The following is a 20,396-nucleotide window of genomic DNA, read 5'->3' on the forward strand; positions in this document are numbered from 1 at the left end:
CAGGTTCTGCCATGGCGACCACATTAGTGATATCTATCATCAATAATCATTCTCGGCTATTAATGTTCATGTTTTCAAACACTGTAGGTAGAAATAAATATAAATTTTAAAAAAAACTGTATAAAAAAGTGCGTTGAGGCTAAGCTACATCGAATAAAAGAAATTGTATTTATAAAGAATTGACCGTGTTACTAAAGGCTGTGTAGAAAAACATATATTGGGTAGTTGAATAGGAAAAAGTATTATTTTTTAGTATCTAAAAATATCTGACAATATGTATTGAAAAACAGGTAAATGGTGCTTTTCTGTATTTTGCTCAAAATTGGAATGAGATGGAATAGTCTGTAAGAACATATTACACACAAATGGACTAGGTTTTTATGGATTACATATCCCTAGTTCAATTTATAGCTCTTCTTAGGTCCAGAAGCATTTTTTCTGATTCTCAGACAATAAATTGTTGATGAGTAGATCTTCTGCCAAAGGTGGCAGAAGGAACCAATAATCTCCTCCAAGATTACACAAGGAACATAAATTCCTCAGATTGCTCTGTTTGGAAATGTAATAAAAGAGGTGCCGTTATAAAATGTAGCCAACCACTCCTTTCTACAAAATTGGAAAATGAGACAACTCCCTAGTCCTGAAAATCAGATATGTGTCACTAAAGTCCTCAGTGGAGAAATTAATAATAGAAAACATATAGCTCCCAGTCACAAAAATGTTACCACATTTTGATCTTTGGTAAGACCTTTCACTATAAGTATTCAGTGAAATTAGGCAAAGAAGAGACTGTTAGCAGGAAGTCATCAGATCTGCTCCCATGTAACTGCTATTGTGATACATGAGCCTGCTTAATGGATTTCTCTCACCAGTTAAGTGGAACACTGTAGTGCTTGGTAGGTGACACGCACTAAGAACTGCTCAGTCCAATGAATCCTTGGCATTTCTTGATCCAGCAGGAAAGTGCACCAAGAAACCAGAATCCCAATCTCTCATCCATAGGAGAAGACTCTTGAGCATGTTTCTATCTGGTTCATTTGTCAAGATTTTCTATTTTTATACATTACCAGGCTTAAAAGAATCTAATTAGGAGGTCATAGAATGAGAGATCTCTAATCCCTACCTCCAAATTGGTGACCCATGCTTTTTGTGTGAATGATTATAAAATACCAATAAATTGATCCAAATCTGCAGCATAAGAAAACCCATATATCATTTGAGGTTCCTTCCTGTTTGGCAAAAACAGGCCTCATATTTGGAATGCTTGAAGTTCTTTTTTCTTTTTTTAAAAAATGAATAACAAAAAAGGAAGAAAGCTATGCAGGCACACATAGACACAATGGTTTTTTTTCTTCCCTATGCAATGAAATCCTGTCAGCACAGTTAATCCCCAAAGAAATCAAAAGTATAAGCTCCAGAACAGCAACAAGTGAATGGTCAAAACCATGTAATCAAGATGAAGGCCTCTTCATACTGAGATTACACACCCCATTGCCTCCAATCACAACCAAAGATGACAGGAACACAAATTTAGAATCATCTTGTTTTGCAAGGTCTAGCTACCCAACAAAAATGATAAACTGCTCCGGATTTTAAAAATCCACTTTGTCTCTGTATCTTGGATTTGAGATAGATTAAATAATTGAAAAGGCTAGGCTATTAGGTCATGATTTCTGTACTGCAGCTGTCCAGCACAAATTGACAGACACTCTGTAAATCCCGTTGATTGAATAAGAGGCAGAGAAAATCTCCGTGCACAGCAAAGCACACTTGAAATGGAGAAAGGAACATAATAGAATGGAAAAAAGAGACAGCATTTTATATGGATTTACTTAACTGGTCCTGTGGTAGTAAGAATAGTAATTTATGAATTAAGGCATCAATGGATACACAAAACCAGTCTAAATTGCAACGGCAGCTCAGACAGAAATACTGCTTCTCATAAAAATTGAATTGAACCTTCCGTAAACTCGACAAGTGAAGAACCATGAATGGTAAGAAATGTTTTTATTTGGAACTATTGTGAAAAGATTCTGCTCAGCAAAAAACATTGTCTTAACCTCTTAGCAATCCATGATATTTCTTGAAGCAGCTTGCTTCATTTGTACCTTAGCAAATAGTTGTAACCTAGACATACCGATACTGAAGGCATCCTTTTCTTATACAACTTCAGAGTTCAGAAATACTAAAAAACTCTTTGGGTGAGGCATTCGAACTTTCTGAAATATATTTAATGAAGGAGCACCAGTTAATTTCAGAAAGCGAAGGACTTCATTTGAAGGTTGACTTGTTTAGCTGTGAATATAGAGATTTCCAAGTATCTATGTCCTGATACTATTACTTTAGACTCAGTGGCTTGCCCATCTTAGACATATTAAATATTTTATTTCAAATTCAGTGCCTTGCATGTTTACTAAGTGAAATGTTTCCCCAAATTCAGCAGAATTTACCCGATTTGTAATTTGAAGCCCATAATTATTACAAGCATAAAAAAAGACAGGAACCTTTAATAAGTTGGTGATAGGGAAAATATGGCCATATGAGTTTTAGCCAGAACTGCCAGTTTCACTACTGTACTGTACACATTTATAAAAGCAATATTATAAAAGAAATACTAGTTATGAAAAGGAGGCTCCCTTAATTAGGTCATAAGATACTGTGTGTTCTTTATCTGTTTTAAAAAAGAAAAAAAAACATTTTAGAAGGAAAATGGATAATATGCAAAGATGTAAAATACAACAATTGAAAGTATTTTTAAACATTTCATGTTTAATCCACAGGGCTCAGTTCATTCAAATATATGTATCTTTAGCACAAATAGCCTATCTGATTTCCTTTAGATCCTCTACAACTCTCATATATTCCAGTTAGAATATTAAGAATTCAGAAATTGCTGTTATAATAGGAAAGATCACACTTGCATATTTCCTCTCCCCCACCAGTGTTTCAATATAAATTAACAATTTGAATAAATTCATTGAAACAAACATGGACATTCTGAAAACAGGAAAATACCAAAGTGTCTATGGAGATTCTCAGTCATCCAGGTCATCATTGTCCCAAAGGTGTTTTTTCATGAGGCAACTGGATTTCTTTTTTTCTCTTTCAAGACATTCTGCTTCTCATCCAAGAAGCTTGTTCAGCTCAGAGCGATGAGAAGTGAAACGCCTTCAAAGAGAAAAAAGAAGTCCAGTTGCCTCGTGAAAAAAGCACTTTTGGGAAAATACCAAAGCTACTTTGTGTTCCCTAGATGGGGATGAACTGAGCCAGTTTGGTGTAGTGTTTAAAGGCATCAGTAGACTGCGAGTTCTAGTCCCACCTTAGATCCAATGACCTTGAGCCAATGACCTTGAGCCAATGACAAGGAAGAAGGCAAGGATAAATCACTTCTGGAAAACCTTTCCAATAAAACTGCAGGAACTAGTCCAGGCGTCATCAGAAATCAAACATCAATTTGAAGGCACTCACAGAAATGGAGATGACAAAATAATCCTACAGATGATAAGACTAGATGGAATAAGGTTTTGTGTAGAAAATGAAAGCACTCGTATGATTAAGCTAAATTTGTTTAAATGCTTTTCATAATCCTATTGAACACTTGAGGGTGACTTTCAGGGTCTACACAATGCTAAGCAAAGTAGACTTTAAAATTCTTCATTCACTTTGACCTGAAGTTTTATTACAAGAAAAAGTATAGTTCTTGTATAATGAATATTTTCTAGTTTTGTATATGTTATCAACATGATTGCTTTAATCAAGTAATTTCCTTCACATGTATTTTTATCCAGATGTAAATATCCTGAAAGTTAATTACAATTTTGATAAAGAATGAAAAGTAATTATGTTTAAATTCTTAATCTTATCGAAAACAAAATTCATATTCAGCTTTCTATTTAGATGTACAACCCTAGATTCCTAGAAAACTCTATTAAGTGTTGCGACAATAAACTAAATGTGCCATTAACAGTTATTTTTCTTATTTTTAGGTTCACTGCTTTTTGTTTCAAGTATTATCATACTGGTAGATATGGTGACCAACTGTCCCCACAAATGTCTATGTCATCCAAATTCAAGGACAGTGGACTGCAGAAATCAAGGATTTGCTGAGGTTCCTTCCCATTTACCTGCTGAAACTCAAATATTACTTTTGGCAAACAATGACATTCAGAAACTCAGTCAAAGGACTTTTAGGGGCACAAAGACTCTCAAAATTCTGGACTTATCGAACAATTCTATTTCAGGTTTATTACCTGAAACATTCAGAGGACTAGAACAGTTGCAGATTCTAAATCTAACAAATAATGTCATTGGATATGTAGATAATAAGACTTTTAGCTCTCTACCCCACCTAAGAGCACTGGATTTATCATCAAACAATATATCAAAGCTTCCTAGAACTTTAGGAAACAAGACAGAGAACATTACTTTATTATCTCTGAAATATAATCATCTTCAGGAAGTTGACAGACTTTTGTTAGAATCACTTCCAAATCTGAAAATGATTCTTTTCAAGGGTAATTTCTGGCAATGTAATTGTCAAGTCTTTGGGCTTAAATTATGGCTGGAAACCTTCCTGTACAATGGTGAGTCTTTTTTCTCATAACACATATATTGTCTGTCCAGCAACATTAGCTTCACTTAATGGTATTTCAAGGAAAGATCTAAACATGCAAAGTTGGTTTTTTTTCCTAATGGTTGTGGGCACTTTTGACTTCCTGATTTACATAGCACCTGCACATTCTGCCCTGGGTACAAACCTTATAGAATCTGCAGATTACAGTTGTAAAGTTATCCTTCTCATCTTTTTCTACCACTTTCTCTTATTGGCATCATTATTATGATTATATTATTTTTGTTGTTTGCATGTACACAGAGAGCTCATGCATCAGAGAAAAATTCTTTGTGTCCAAACACAACTGGCCAATAAAGTATTCTATTCCATTCTACAGTTGTAAACAGACAACCATGGGGGAGGGGGACATGTAGCCAGCCACGGCATGTAACAATCCTAAGAGTAAAAGTGAGGACCCTTTTCTGAATTTGGGATTGTTATAAATGTTGGGAGAATTAAAACCCATATTTTAAGTCCTATAGGAGTTTTTTTTTAAAAAAAAACTTTAAAACTTCTAAAATCTCCTTCACAAAATACCAAGAGGGCCTTTGCACAAATACACCTTGTGTGCCAATTGTGCCCATTTCTAAATCAGAAGGCACTGCTCATATTAATGTATGCCTTATTCACCTCCTGATTGGACTATTGCAATGTATTGTACAAGGGGCTGCCTTTGAAAAGCATTTGGAAGCTTCATCAATGCAGTGGCATGGGCAGTACTGGCCACATGATGTCTTGTTCATGAAACATTGCACTGGCTCCCAGTGGGCTTCCCAGTTGCAATTCAAGATGCTGGTTGTTACATTTAAAGCCCTGCATGGTATGGGGCTAGGTTACTTATAGAACCACCTCTCCCTGATGATTCCTGCCTGACCCACAACATCTGGCAGAGTAGACATAATCCTGTCACCTTTGTGAGGGGGTTATGGTGGATTCTAAGTAGTGGGCCTTCTCTGTCGTGGAACATCTGACAGAAACCTGAACAACTCTGACATTATCAGGCTTTGAGAAGGCTATGAACACCTGGGTTGTCCCCAGACATAGTTAATTTCTGGAGCTCTCATGTGGATGTATGGAATATATGTAGTCCTTGACTTAAAACTACAATTCGGACTGGACTCTCAGCTGATGTGTGTAGTGGTCATTAAGTCAGACACTATGTGACTGCTCCAATAAATGAGCTCAGTCATTGAGTGTGAGAGAGAGTGACTGGCCCTAAATCACCCACCCAGCTTTCATGCCTCAGGTGGGACTAGAACTCAAGTCTCCTGGTTTCTAGGCCAACTCTTTAACCACTATATCAATGACTTGGGAGGCCAGTGTGTGGTGTAGTTGGTTCACATAGTGTGGTGGGATGGAGGGTTTGTTGTCACTGTGTGTTGGGGGAAGAGAGCACGGGGGGAGGCTCAGCTAATCTCAATGTACACATGTTGTACTTTGACAATAAAGGTTAATTATTATAAATGAAATGGTGCTAACCCTTATGCTTCCTTGCTTTACACTGTACAGACTCTTTCCAAACTGCATTGAAACAACATTTTGGTTTTTCTTCTCTGATATTTGGTATTCTCTGGTTATGTTAATACAAAGTTAGAGAAAGCAAAGTGCATTAAATTTTGTTAACACGATTAAAAATGTTTATCTCTCTGAGATAAACTTAGGAAGCTATTAAGCAAACATAACAGTTAAGATGCAGTTAATCACCCATTCATTAGGAATTTTCTGCATTCAAAATTTAGGATTTCGAGGCATCCTCTTTTGGAAACAGATTCCAATACTTCCTAGTAGAAATCCAGCATGGAAACAATGTTTTAACCATACAGACATATAAACGGTATCGATTGTAACCAAATGACTGGGAAATACTTGGATGGACTGTAAAATTTATAATTTTACTTCCTGACTCTTTAGTTCTTCTTCCCACTTTAAGCTAAAGTAAAATTCCCTCTGCCATCTAAAATAATCACTATGACTACTTTGTGTCCACCCCTGTAGAGACACACATGATTCAAATGCTCATTTATTAATCTGACAGTCATAGGCAAATGTTTTGTCACCCTTCATCAAATTCTGTTCCAATCCTTCAGTGAACAGAAGCAGATGGGGCATCCAGTTTAACATGAAACCTTCCTGCAAATGTGAATGCATATTAAATATTTTGGACATAGATCTCAAGGTATCCGTTTTGGAGGATAGAAAAGTTGAAAACCAAATGAATATATTGAGTTAGAGTTCAGCACTTAAGAAAAAAATGACCACCTATAACATCATCATCATCATCATCATCATCATCATGCTGTGAAGCATTCACAGCTTCTGGAGGCAGGTTGTTCCACTGATTAATTGTTCTGATTCTCAAAAAATTTCTCCTTAGTTCTAGGTTGCTTCTCTCTTTGGTTAGTTTCCATCTGTTGCTTCTTGTCCTGCCTTCAGGTGCTTTGGAGAATAGCTTGACTTCCTCTTCTTTGTGGCAGCCCCTGAGATATTGGAACACTGCTATCATGTTACCCCTCGTCCTTCTCTTCATTAAACTAGACATACTCAGTTCCAGCAACCGTTCCTTATATGTTTTAGCCTCCAGTCCCCTAATCATCTTTGTTGCTCTGTGTACTCTTTCTAGAGTCTCAACATCTTTTTTTACATCATGGTGACGAAAACTGGATGCAGTATTCCAAGTGTGGCCTTACCAAGGCATTGTAAAGTGGTATTAATACTTCATGTGATCTTGAATCTATCCCTCTGTTAATGCAGCCTAGCACTGTGTTGGCTTTTTTGGCAGCTGCAGCACACTGCTGGCTCATATTTAAGTGATTGTCCACTAAGACTCCAAGATTCCTCTCACAGTTGCTACTATTGAGCAAGGTACCACCTATACTATACCTGTGCATTTGGTTTTTCTTACCTAATTGTAGAACCTTAGTGACAGATTTTATTTTCCTGGGCTCCAAGATCACTGCAGATGGAGACTGTAGCCAAGAAATTAAAAGATGCTTCCTCCTCGGGAGGAAAGCCATGACAAATCTAGACAGCACACTAAAAAGCAGAGACATCACCCTGTCAACAAAAGTGTGTATAGTCAAGGCTATGGTCTTCCCAGTTGCAATGTATGGCAGTGAAAGTTGGACCATAAGAAAGGCTGAGTGTCAAAGAATTGAGGCCTTTGAGCTATGGTGCTGGAGAAGACTCCTGCGAGTCCCTTGGACTGCAAGGCGATCAAACCGGTCAGTCCTAGAGGAGATCAACCCTGACTGCTCTTTAGAAGGCCAGATCCTGAAGCTAAAACTCAAATACTTTGGCCACCTAATGAGAATGAAGGACTCACTGGAGAAGAGCCTAATGCTGGGAAAGATTGAGGGCAAGAGAAGAAGGGGGCGACAGAGAATAAGGTGGCTGGATGGAGTCACTGAAGCAGTAGGCGTGAGCTTAAATGGACTCCAGAAGATGGTAGAGACAGGAAGGCCTGGAGGAACATTGTCCATAGGGTCACGATGGGTCGGACACGACTTCACAGCTAACAACAACAACAGAACCTTACTTGTGGCCAGAATTTCTCAGGAAGACAGGAGGCCCACAAATGTGATAGTACAGTAGGTTGAAAATGAAACAGACACAGATAATAAGATTTCAAGGAAAAATTCCCTGAAAATCATGGCCTGCTTGACAGTACCATTTCTACTCAGTAGACATTCTACATTAGCAGCCTGCAGGGATGACACAATGAGGGGATCAAAAAAGAGAAGATGGCAGCTATGATACATGCTATTGAAGCCCCATTGTTTGTTTATATGTGTTATACATGTGTGCATGTCTGCATGCATAGGGCAGGATTTTGATCACATTTTATATCTACCATCTTGACTTTTTGATCTCCCCTATGAAAACCCAGGAATGCAGGCCAGCTGCATCAAAGGGATTTCATGATTTTGCTCATGGAATTATGTAATATCTCATGAAATCTTACAAGATTTTGAATATTGTTTATAAAAATAATTTAGGAAGACTGTTGTTACCATTTATGGCATTGATGTTCTCATTGATGGCGCCACGTTGCTGACCATGGGTTAGTGTGAATATGTCTCTCCTTTTCACAACACATACTTATAATAGCCAACGTAGGGAGAAAAATCAATTTCTACCTTAGTTTAGCCAATCAGCAGTTTCAAAATTTTCTGAAGTACCAAGAGTTAAGATATATCTTTTTTTTCCATCAGGAGGAATTAGCGATGAAATTGTCTGTTCAGCCCCTGAAAATCGGAAAGGAAAAGACCTGCTGAAAATTCCCTATGAGTTGTATGGGACCTGTTTTCCTACAGCTTCTCATGGTCATCAAGTCTACTGGCTTCACAGTTCTAAACATAAAGGTTCTGCAAAGAACACCCTTCCCAGTGAATATGGAGGAAACAGCAACCACACAAACTGTGAACGTAAATCAAAGCCACGGCCAGTTAACTTGCGTCATTCAGTTGTCACTGTGGCTATAACTGGTGTTGTCTGTGGGATCATATGCCTCATGATGTTGGCTGCTGCAGTATATGGCTGTGCCTATGCAGTAATTACAGCAAAATATCACCAGGAAAATTCATATCCTGGCAAGGAGAAGGGGAGCCATGAAGAAACAGAGCCATTTGAGAATTCCTTGGCTTGAGTTTCTGATGGCTCTGAACTGCCTAAAGGAAATTCTTTGGTTAGTTGTGGTTCCCCTTTCTCTAGCAACAAGAAGAGTATTGAAATAGGTTTAATGTATCCTGAGGATTGATTTCCTTGGTACAGGAATATTCTTCAGCATATAAATATTGTAATATGTGATGTTTTGTATTTACCTGGTTCATGGGTATAATTTAATCCTGTTTATATATGGTAGGATTGTAAAAGTTGATCAACAATTGGGGGTGACGTATATGCCTAGCAAAATAAATAAGCAAATTTACCCTGGCTTGATTTTCCACCCCCCCCATATTCCAGAGTTTTGTTTGTATTCCAGTGTTTTCACATAAACCTATTCTCATAAAAAAAATTGGAATGGGAAGAAAATGCACCATGCAAGCATATTTCTGGATAAACTATATATTATATAAAAATAGGGTTAAAAGCTAGATAGCAATAGAGACAGAAATATTAGACGTTCTATCCCTCTGTATGAATGGTCTTTAAATATTTTGTTCTTGACCTCTAAAAAAAGTCCTATTGAAAGGAAAGATGAAAACCTCTCTGTTCCTTTCAGTTGCTTTTCAAAAGCCTTTCAGAAATCAGTTTGAAAAGAGTTTGCGGTTCTGCTTGAGGTCTTCCACCAAACTTCTACTTTAATCCCCAAATCACAGCCTAGAAAAGAAACATGCTAATAACCATAAATGACTTCCAAAAGAAAAACTCAATGTAGATTATTGTAAATACACTGTACAACAAATACAACTCTTATAGGATACCCAGAGTAGAACTATCATAAGGAATTTGCCTAAGGAATATGTGCTGGATTAAATAGGTTTATTTATTTGCATTTTTATTTATTTCCTCTGAAACTTTAACTCTTCAATCCTAAATTTACTTTAATCACTATATCTTGCTAGTCTTTACAATTCTAGTTTATGCATAACCGAAAAAAAATATTATATGGGGATTTGAATTAATAACTTATGTTGTTGTTGTTGCTCCATGATAATTACATTTTATTACAGTACAGATTTTGTTCATACTATTGTTAATTGGGTATTATTAAATGGAATATTCAGCCTGTACATTTTATAATAAATAAATTATTTTGTAAGAATATTTACTAACATTTAAATCTTCTAATGTCAACAATAACATTAATAAATGAAAAGGTATTATGCTGCAGCATGAGATACTTAAGGCTTCAATAGAGAAAGTGACTTTGAAAGCTGAAAGTAGTTGTGAATTCTGTGAGCATCACAAATTATTTCCTACTGCTAAACATTCTGGCCAATTTGCCAGTACAACTGTTCTTACTTCCAATTGCAATACTGGGGACAGGCCAGATAAATCGTAGGGCAGAAAAAGCAGCTGTGTTATTACCACTACAATTCTTTCCCAGGAGCAATTAGAAAATGGTTCCTTCCCAGTTTCTAACAGGATAAATCATTATGAGAGATCACTTGCATGCCTCTGTGTACAAAAGACAATGACAACAATGTTGGAAAGACTATGGGCATTCATAGTTAGTTGTACCAATGCATCCTGGAAAATGCATTTGATGATTCATTTAATCACTAATTATAAAATAAACATCTCCTCATGCTTTTCCAGAAAGCGTCATAAGGAAAAAGGCATCTGATTTCCCCCCCAAAAAAATTTCAGCCTCTTGGGATGAAAAATCAAGAATCGAATCCAGACTGTGATGGAAAATTCAGGATCTGCATTTACTGCTGTTAGAAATAGAATAGAGATGGGGAGATAATTGTTAGGTAACTTTGCACAATTCTATTTTCAAAAAAGGCATTTTACAAAGTCTCTTATCAATGATTAATAAATAAATGTAGCACCCACTGGGATTTTAGTTGTAATTTTAGATGTACTCTAGCGGACTATACTGGTTTCAAAGAACAAGAAGGAGTCACTAAGACTGTAATGAAAACACCTGTTGTTCTCCTAAGCCAGTTTTTCTAATTATATGCTATTTTCCATTATGAAAGGAAAGTGTTTGATGACATTCAGACCAGATAATCAGCATGATCTCACAGGGAAATAGATACCTTGAACATCTATTAATATACTCAACTGGCTCTTCTGTTCTTTAAAAGATCTCACTGTCACAAAATATACTGTTACTTTTGTTCTCCCTGAAAGGTATATTAAGTGCATCACTGTTAGTTAAAATCTACATACATACTCTTAAAAGTCTGGGTAACTATGCTAGCTTGTAAATAAATAGTAATTATTGCTCAGTAAAGGAGAATATTTTGCATGCAACTTTTCAGGCTGAGGTTCAGTTTTTCATGAACAGTTTTTGTGTCTTGTACAAACTGTGGCTATTTGTTTTGAATGTCAAAAAATAACCTGTGTTGTGAAAGTAAGAAAATTAGACCACTAAGCTTGATTTCCCTCTTTAACCAAGTTAAAAATGTTGCACCAATGAAACGGAAGAACTCTAAAAGATAAAATAGGTCAAACAAAGCTATTTTGAGAACTCAAATAAATTTGGAAAATTCTTGGTACATCAAATTAAAAAAGGGAAGGGGGGAGTAATAGCAACTGAAAAACAACAAACTGTCTAAATCTATATGTGTGAGTGTGTGTATATAGTATGTATAGTTGCCCATAGTCATTTATTATTATTATTATTATTATTATTATTATTATTATTATTATTAATTTATATTATTATAATATTATTATTATTATTTATTTGTTCTGAGATAGGAGGCAAATAAATTCAATAAAACAAACAAACAAACAAATAAATAAATAAATAAATAAATAAATAAATAAATGTATATCAATACAGATAGATGATAGATAGATAGATGGATAGATGGATAGATAGATAGATAGATAGATAGATAGATAGATAGATAGATAGATAGATAGATAGATTGATTTTTTTTGTTTTCCTCCAAGTGCAGGTTCCACTTATTTTGGATCAACCAAGTGTCTATTCTAAATATAAAATAGACAAAGAATGCTTGAAAACATACATTGAAGACATAGAATTTTAAAAAAAATACTCAAGAACACAGGCAAACATTAAGCAAACCCATTACCATTCAGGAGCTCAAAGAAGCAATAACAAATATCAAAACTGAAAAAGTGCCTGGTCCAGATGGGCTGACAGCACAATTGCAAAAAAAGGTAGAGGAAGAACTGGTGGACCTGCTCCTGAGTAGGTTGAATGAAATCCAAGTAACAAAAACAATACCAAAGACAAGGGGAAGAAGTATACAGTATATACCATAAGTTTAATAACACAAAGAAGTAAATTATCCAAAGAAATCTCAATCATGCAGACCGATTTCTTTACTAATGTTGATTATAAGGCATTCACTACAATATTAGCTGAATGCATGAGGAAGTACATTTTTAAAATCACACATAAAGGTGAAACAGGTTGCATTCTAAAGAGAAAGATAAAAGACAAGAACAGGGTTTACAATAAAGGCATTTAGGACACATCAATGATTTTTAAAAAGGAGGTGGGTAGTACTATTTTTAGACAGAAAAAGCATCTGTCAATTTGGAATAGATTTTTCTATTAAAGGTCTTAAACAAAATGAACCTAGGGAAAGAGTTCAAAACTTGAATGGAGAGAATATATCAGTAACAACTACAACATATCATATTGAGTAATACACTTTCTGCAAGCTTCTTAATATTTAAAAACAAGAGAAAGTTGTCTACTATCTCACTTACTATTATAATTGCATAGGAAGTTGTGATGGATGAGATGCAAAAACATAATTAAATACAAATTGAAATGTTATATAGATTTCAGCCTTCCCAGATGACCAGACAGGAAACATAATCAGATCAGCTTTACTGTAAAACTATATTAACAGAATTTTGTAAGTCAGAAAGAATAAATCTCCTGCTCTATTCTTAATAGCTTGAGAAGCTAGGCAGAGTCCCTTCTGAGTTCTTGTCTCTGCCATTATGATGCTGCAGGGGATTCCCTCTCTTATCAGAGGTTCTGTAGGCAGTATTTCTTCCCCGTCTCTCAAGGTTTTTCTTACAAACCATTACAGTAGATAATGTAATACTAACAATTACGCATCCACAAAGCTCTGTAAGGCAGTTAATAAAATACTTAATGATTTTGGCTTTGGCTCTGGACACAAAGTTAATGAAAAGAAAGCAAAGATAATAGCAAAGGTACTTAATTTCTGGAGAAAGTGACTTGATTTTTTTATAAAAAAAACCTGGCTGTGATATTTTCAAGAGCCATGAAATACTTAGTGTTATTTGATAAAATGAAATAAAGATATATTTTGAAACAATTATAGCAAATTATGGAAAGAAATAAAACAATATTTCAAAAGTGGAAGACTTTAAAACTCTTTTTACTGGGACTTACTGCAATAATAAAAATGAGCACACTAATCATGATGTGCATTTTATTTTAAATGGCACCACGAAGAACGGCTACAGGACTTGGGTTTGGCCAGTCTAAAAAAAAGAAGAAATAGGGGAGACATGATAGCAGTATTCCAGTAATTGAGGGGGCTGCCACAAAGAAGAGACAGTCATGTTGGTTGGAAAATTATCAAAGAGAGAAGCAACCTGGAATTAAGGAGAACAACTTGCCTCCAGAAATCATAGGCACTCCATCACTGGAGATTTTTAAAAAGAGGCTAGACAGTCATTTGTCTGAGATGCTATTGGTCCTCCTGCTTGAGCAGGGGGCTGGACTAGAAGACCTCCAAGGTCCCTTTCAGTTCTATTCTATTCACTTTCCCTCTCAGACCAAACCTTGTAGATTGGCACAAGGTAATAGCAAGAATGGAGGAAAATGAGAATAAGATTTACAAGATTCAAAAGAAAGGTATACAGTATATGCTTTTCCTAATCTTAAACAATATTATTAAGCAAATTGTGTGTTATGGATAATTGAATGGATTAAATTTTTAATAAAATAAATAAATAAAATAAATCAAAGAAAAAACTGATTTTGGTGATGGACTCATAGGTTTTTATGGTGTCAAGAATGAAAAGAACAAAAGATTTTGAAGGGACATATTATAAGATAAGAGAGCCAATTTGGTGTAGTGGTTAAAGTTAGAAACTAGATGATTGTAAATTCTAGTCCCACCTTAGGCACCAAGTTAGAAACTAGATGACTGTAAATTCTAGTCCCACCTTAGGCACCAAGCTGGCTGGCACCTTGAAGTAGTCAATTTCTCTCAGCCTTAGGAAAGAGATATGGACAACCACTTATAAAAAACCTTGCCAAGAAAACTGCAGGGATTTTACCAAGCAGTCTCCAAAAATTTAACCTGATTGAATGGAAAGAAAAAAATAGTATCAGATAAAGTCTGTTAATCTAATTCCACTGGATTCCAAGTTTTTAAGATCAGAAATTTTATCATTAGCATCCCTGTCAAATGCTTTTTGCTTTAAGGATAAAGTATTGCAAGAAGTATTTAATCAAATATGTCAGTATGGTACATTCAGAGCCAAAAAAACAGGATAAATAAATAAGATCTGCCCAATGAAGAGAGGAACTTACTATAGTTAAGCACATGGAAGTTACTGGAAAAATAAAAACTGATCTTAAGAAAGGCTGTCCTTGAGAAAGCTGACAGAATTTGAAACATTTAAACAAAAGCAAGATTATTTATTGGGGTGCATCTATAAATTGTTATTGAAATATGATAGGGAAGCAGAACAAATTAAAAACTACATGATAAAATGGCTGCAACATTTCAAAGAAAGAATTTTAATGGAACAATAGGAATAGCTATGGGAAAAAATCAGAAAATTTATCCTAAGCTACAATATGAGGGAAAATTGGTACAAGATGTTTTATAGACAGTATATAATTCTTTCAGTGATTAGTAGACTGGACAAGTCATAAAATAACAAATGGTGGAAATGCTGTTTTATCACATGTGGTGTTCTTCTAAAGAAACCTAAAACTATTGGAAGGAAATGCATATTTTTTTAAAAAAAAGTTTTAAAATAAATCTAAATTGAAACCACAAAGATTATTATTAGGAATAATTCCAGAGAGTATAAAAAGAAGTACCATAATTTACTGAGATACATGCTGATAGTGGCAAGAACCAATTTGGCACAATATTGTAAAAGTGAAACCTTGTCCACATCTCCAGAATGGGAATCTAAAATTGGAGAATATGCAGCAATGTACCAGAAGTTTAACTAAATTCAAGCAGTAATGGCTCCCTTGCATTCACCATATTACAAAGCAAAGTGAATTCAGATATTTAAAAGACAACTTCTAAAAAAAGAGCTATGAATACATCTCTCTATGTGTATACATAGCTAAATCAATTACACTGATTTAAGCATCTCACTTTAATGGACAAATAATACACTAAAAAGTATAGTTCCTTTTATAGCACTGGTCATCCTTTTTGCATGTCAACTGCATACACTGCAATGTTTATATTACATCAACTAATATAGGAAGTCATTCAACAGGTTGGAGTGAAATATTATTAATGTAGTTCCACCTTGGAGGAGCTGTGATGGAAATCCTGGCCTGGTTCGTGGAGACTGTCAGGTCTACATGGGGAGAAACAATCCAAGCCACAGGAGAGGATGGCCACTAATTTAGAAGACTGATAATTCTGGCATTTTTGATAATGGTGGACTCCTGAAAAAAAGCAAGGTATGGGGCCTCCTGGACATACATTTTCTCTCGGAAGAACAGGTAAAAGCTATGGCCAGGGGATCCATTATCCAGTTTTGGCTAACGTGCCAGTTGTGGATAGGAATGTGATGTGAGTTTAAACACATATTCATTTATTTCTCCCAAGTAGAATACTATAATTCAGTTTACATGAGGCTGCCCTTGAAACTACGTGGGTCCTCAGCTGGTATAAAATGCAGTAGCCCATATGCTCACTGAAAATTTCAATATTCCACACTGCAAAGGAGTTGCATTGACTACTGCTTTGTCAACAACTGCAATTCAAGGTGGTGGTTTACATCTATAAAAATCTAGATAATTTGAGCCTGGGTATCTGCAAGACTGCCTTTTGGCCACCAACCCAGGTGAGCAGAGAATGCCTCCTCCACCTATGATAGATAGATAGATAGATAGATAGATAGATAGATAGATAGATAGATAGATAGATAGATAGATAACCTTTATTGACATTTTTTACTGTGGGCACATTGGCATGTTAAACATTAAATTTTGTTGCTTGCTCTCAAAAGTGTACACATAAATAACACAAATTTAAACAGGCTATATGCGACGTATGTATAAACCTACACTCTTACATACAAATAACATATAAATATTAATAACTGTCCACCTTGACAGTGAGGAGGGAGGACAAGAGGTAGCACAACTGAAGGCCTTCTCTGTGGAAGTCCCCCTCCTTTGGAATAACTTGCTGCTGTGATGAAAGTGACAGTTTTTCTCATGACTGTCCAAGATATGTTAAAACCTGGCATTTCTAGAAGACTCTTGGAAAATGAATGTGGAAGACACCAAAATAGACGAGCGTGATAAAGTTATTATTTTTTCTTTCACTGTATTGTGGGAGATGAAAATATAGTCCCCTCCTCATATAACAAGATGAGACTGGAGAAAACCTGAGATATGCCTCACAGTAGTGATTTAAAATAAAGCTTTGACATAGCTAAATCAATTACACTGATTTAAGCATCTCACTTTAATGTATTATTTCACAAATACGAATGTACTATTTGTAATCTGCTGAGCTTTGTGCAATATGAAATTGCGAAGTAGATAGTTTTATGTATATTTGGAATATGGGTATTGTAACCATGGGAGAAATAGGGAACTGAAAGTAGCTGATGGATGCAGGTTCCAATGTACACTGGTATATGTGGAAAGTTATGTTCAGCAGAAAGTATATGTGGAAAATAGGTCAGCAGGGGGTCAGTAAGAGGTCAGAAAAAGAAGTCAGAAAAAGTCAGCGGACCATCTGACTACAGTCTTAGAACAAGAAAGGGTATAAAAGGTTGGGACTGGACCTGACTGATTTGCCATTGGCCTCTAGCTGTTCTATTGGATTCTGCTATGTCATTTGGTCCTCATTGCAATGGGTTATTAATGTACATGATGATATGTTATTATGCTTGCTCATGTTCCAAATTATTAGCAAAATAAACCTCTGAATCTTAAAGTAAGAATTATTGTTTTGTGTTGCTGTCTCTTGTCTTTTTCATGGGTTTGTCCACAACAGTATTAATATTCTATTACTATTATCCTTATATTCAATCTAAAAATAGTCTATAAGTAGATTTAACTGACTCTAATTGTACCTGACTCTAGAGGGCAGTGCTAATCTACATTTCTTAGCCTAAGGAGCCAGGTTTGTCCAGCACAGTTCCGTGGCTCATGTGGCCAGCATGACTATATGCCAAGGCACCTGGAATGCTACCTTCCCATCATAATAGTACCTATTTATCTACTGATATTTGCATGCTTTTGAACTGCTGGGTTGGCAGGAGGTAGGGCAAGTGACAGGAACTCACCCTTCACACAGTGTTCAGGTCTCAAACCCAGACTGTCAGCTTTCCAGCTGACAAGCTCAGCATCTTTAACCACCGAGCCATCCCATGCCCCCAAATTTAAATAAACAATCTATAAATACATTTTAAAAATTCAACAAATAGACAGATGCTTCATTTATTTGTTTGTCCCACCTTTATTGTTGTTACAAATAACTGAAGGCAGTGAACATATCCAACACACTTTCCTTCTCCTATTTATCCCACAAAAACAACAACAACCCAGTGAGATGAGTTGGGCTGAGAGAGAGAGAGAGCGACTGGCCATAGGTTACCTAGCTGGCTTTCATAGCTAAGGTAGGACTAGAACTCACAGTCTCCCACTTTCCAGTCTTAACCACCTAATCACAAATGAAGGTGAATCAATTTATTTAACATATTATCTAGGAGAAAATACCTGATGTACTACAGAACTTCCCAGACCAATATTTATAAATTATAACGATTATATTCAGGTTGGTTCCAACATATCAAAAATCTTCTCTCTTCAAGACAAGGAGCAAATGTTTTAAAAAGACCTTCCAAATGTTAGGTTCCAGATTTGTGAATTACTGAACTTTTTTCCAAAATAGTATTTCAGTGAGAATTCCTATGAACTAAGAAATCCCATTTAAATCATAGTTACTGTATATAAATGTTGTGCTTTTACCTGCTACCACAGGTGACTTTCGGTCATCCAGTAGCTGTATGGCGGTACTTGCTGTCACCACATTGCTCTTGTTTGCTGTTTCTGTAAATGGAAAAGACATGGATATTCAGGTCCAAATTCTCCCTCTGTGTGGCAAGAGCCATAGCACCGACTCTAACAAGAGAGGTTGACATGCTAAATCAGGGGCACACCATTTATTTGAAATGGGGGCATGCTTTGCCATTAATTTGGAGGGTAACTTCTAAGGTTTAAGTAAGGCTCACGAAAGCCGGGAAAATTGACAGTTTCCCCTTGTTTCTAAACAGCACAAGGAGCTAGAAACAGGATACTGGGTGAGAGATGCACATTATCTATGGTCTACCCAATTCTGGTACCTTGTATTATGATTGGATACATTACACTGCATATGTGATATGTGGCTCCCTTTCTTTTCTTGTTTTACATTAAAGCGTGGATGACCAACCTTTTGGTTTGCGTGGGTCACATTGCGTGAAGAGGAATTGTCTTGGCTACATATAAGATATATAATCTGGGGTTAGGGAGAGGGGTGGGAGATAGGGGTTGTCTGGCTATGGGGGGTGGCCAATCAACCATGGCTCAGGCCAGACTTGGGTCCGACCGCTCGGGGGGAGAACGGGGTGTGGTTGTCTACGGGGCTCATGAGCAGGTCATGGGATTATCGATTCCCACGACGGGGAATGGCAGCAGGTGGATAGACAGAGGGCTGTATCGTTACCGGGAGGGCCGTCTCCGCTATTTGCAAGCGGTGAGGCGCTCCGACCCTCTGCCTCTTTCCCGAGGTTCCGGGAGCGAGGATGTGCAGCCTCCTGAGCTCCGGCTGGTGTACCTGAATGCCAGGTCCGTGGTTAACAAAGCTCCCCTCGTTAGGGATTTAGTTGAGGGTGAGCATGCGGACCTGGCTTGCATCACGGAGACTTGGTTGGGCCCAGAGGGTGGGGTCCCTTTGGTTGACCTCTGCCCACCAGGCTTCCGGGTGCTACATCGGCCACTAGCTCATGGTAGGGGTGGGGGTGTGGCAGTGACTATTAGGGAGACCTTATGCCCGCGGGAGACCACCGTTCCTCAGATAGTCAGGTGTGAGTCTCTCTTTGTGAGATTTGGTTCTGGGGCGCAGTTGGGCTTGCTGCTGGTGTACATTTCGCCTAGTCGCGCAGCGGCAGCCCTGGCCGAGCTGCTCGATATCCTCTCGGGGTTGGTGGTTGAGTTTCCCAAACTTATAGTTTTGGGAGACTTCAATCTACCATCCCTGGGAGGTTCATCTGAGCTAGCTCGGGAGTTCATGGCTTCCATGACGGCCATGGAAATTTCTGAACCAACTCATGAGGGAGGCCACACCCTTGACCTGATTTTTTTTATCTAGACGGTGGTTGGATGATCTTGGTGGGGGCTTTCCATTTATTATGCCCCTGTCATGGACCGATCATCACCTCCTGCGGCTGGTCTTCCGTTTTGCCACCCCCCGCCGTGGGGGTATGGAGCCAATTAGATGGTACCGCCCCAGACGCTTAATGGATCCTGATAGATTCCAAGCGGCGCTGGGGTCCCCACCTGCCTCCATTGCTCACAACTCGGCGGATGCCTTAGTGGAAGCCTGGGAAAGGGCAGCCACTGAGGCACTTGACCGGGTTGTACCCTTGCGGCCCCTGACCCGGTGCAGATCCCAGCGAGCTCCATGGTTCTCTGCGGAGCTCCGGGAGATGAAGCGTCAGAAACGGGGCCTAGAGAGCTGTTGGAGGTCTAGCCGATCCAAACCCGACCGGTTGCGGTTAAGAACCCATATTAGGTCTTATCTCGCAGCGATGAGGGTGGCGAGGTGTAATTACTTCTCCACCCTCATCGCGTCCGCAGATAATCGCCCGGCCACCCTGTTTAGGGTGACTCGCTCACTTCTTAATCAGGAGGTGAGGGAGGATCCCTTGCAGGGTCGTGCCGAGG

The 20,396-nt window shown here is 37.4% G+C and overlaps 2 protein-coding genes across 2 annotated transcripts in view; one reads left to right on the forward strand and one right to left on the reverse strand.

Moving 5' to 3' along the window:
* Positions 1 to 20,396, reverse strand: part of CACNA2D3 (calcium voltage-gated channel auxiliary subunit alpha2delta 3) — a gene marked incomplete at its 5' end in the record, with an annotated part of 613,685 nt that overhangs the window by 75,168 nt on the left and 518,121 nt on the right. Inside the window, one exon of the mRNA XM_083353347.1 lies at positions 18,441 to 18,521. Within this exon, the coding sequence (XP_083209473.1) occupies positions 18,441 to 18,521 (81 nt within the window). The remainder of the gene's footprint in view (positions 1 to 18,440; positions 18,522 to 20,396) is intronic.
* LRTM1 (leucine rich repeats and transmembrane domains 1) lies at positions 1,988 to 9,257 on the forward strand (the record flags this gene model as incomplete). Its single annotated transcript, XM_083351082.1, has 3 exons — positions 1,988 to 1,994; positions 3,987 to 4,583; positions 8,824 to 9,257. 3 exons carry the CDS (start codon positions 1,988 to 1,990, stop codon positions 9,255 to 9,257), a joined length of 1,038 nt encoding a protein of 345 aa, XP_083207208.1.

Source organism: Vipera ursinii, assembly GCF_947247035.1.
Source record: "Vipera ursinii genome assembly, chromosome: 2".
NCBI classification, from domain to species: domain Eukaryota; kingdom Metazoa; phylum Chordata; class Lepidosauria; order Squamata; family Viperidae; genus Vipera; species Vipera ursinii.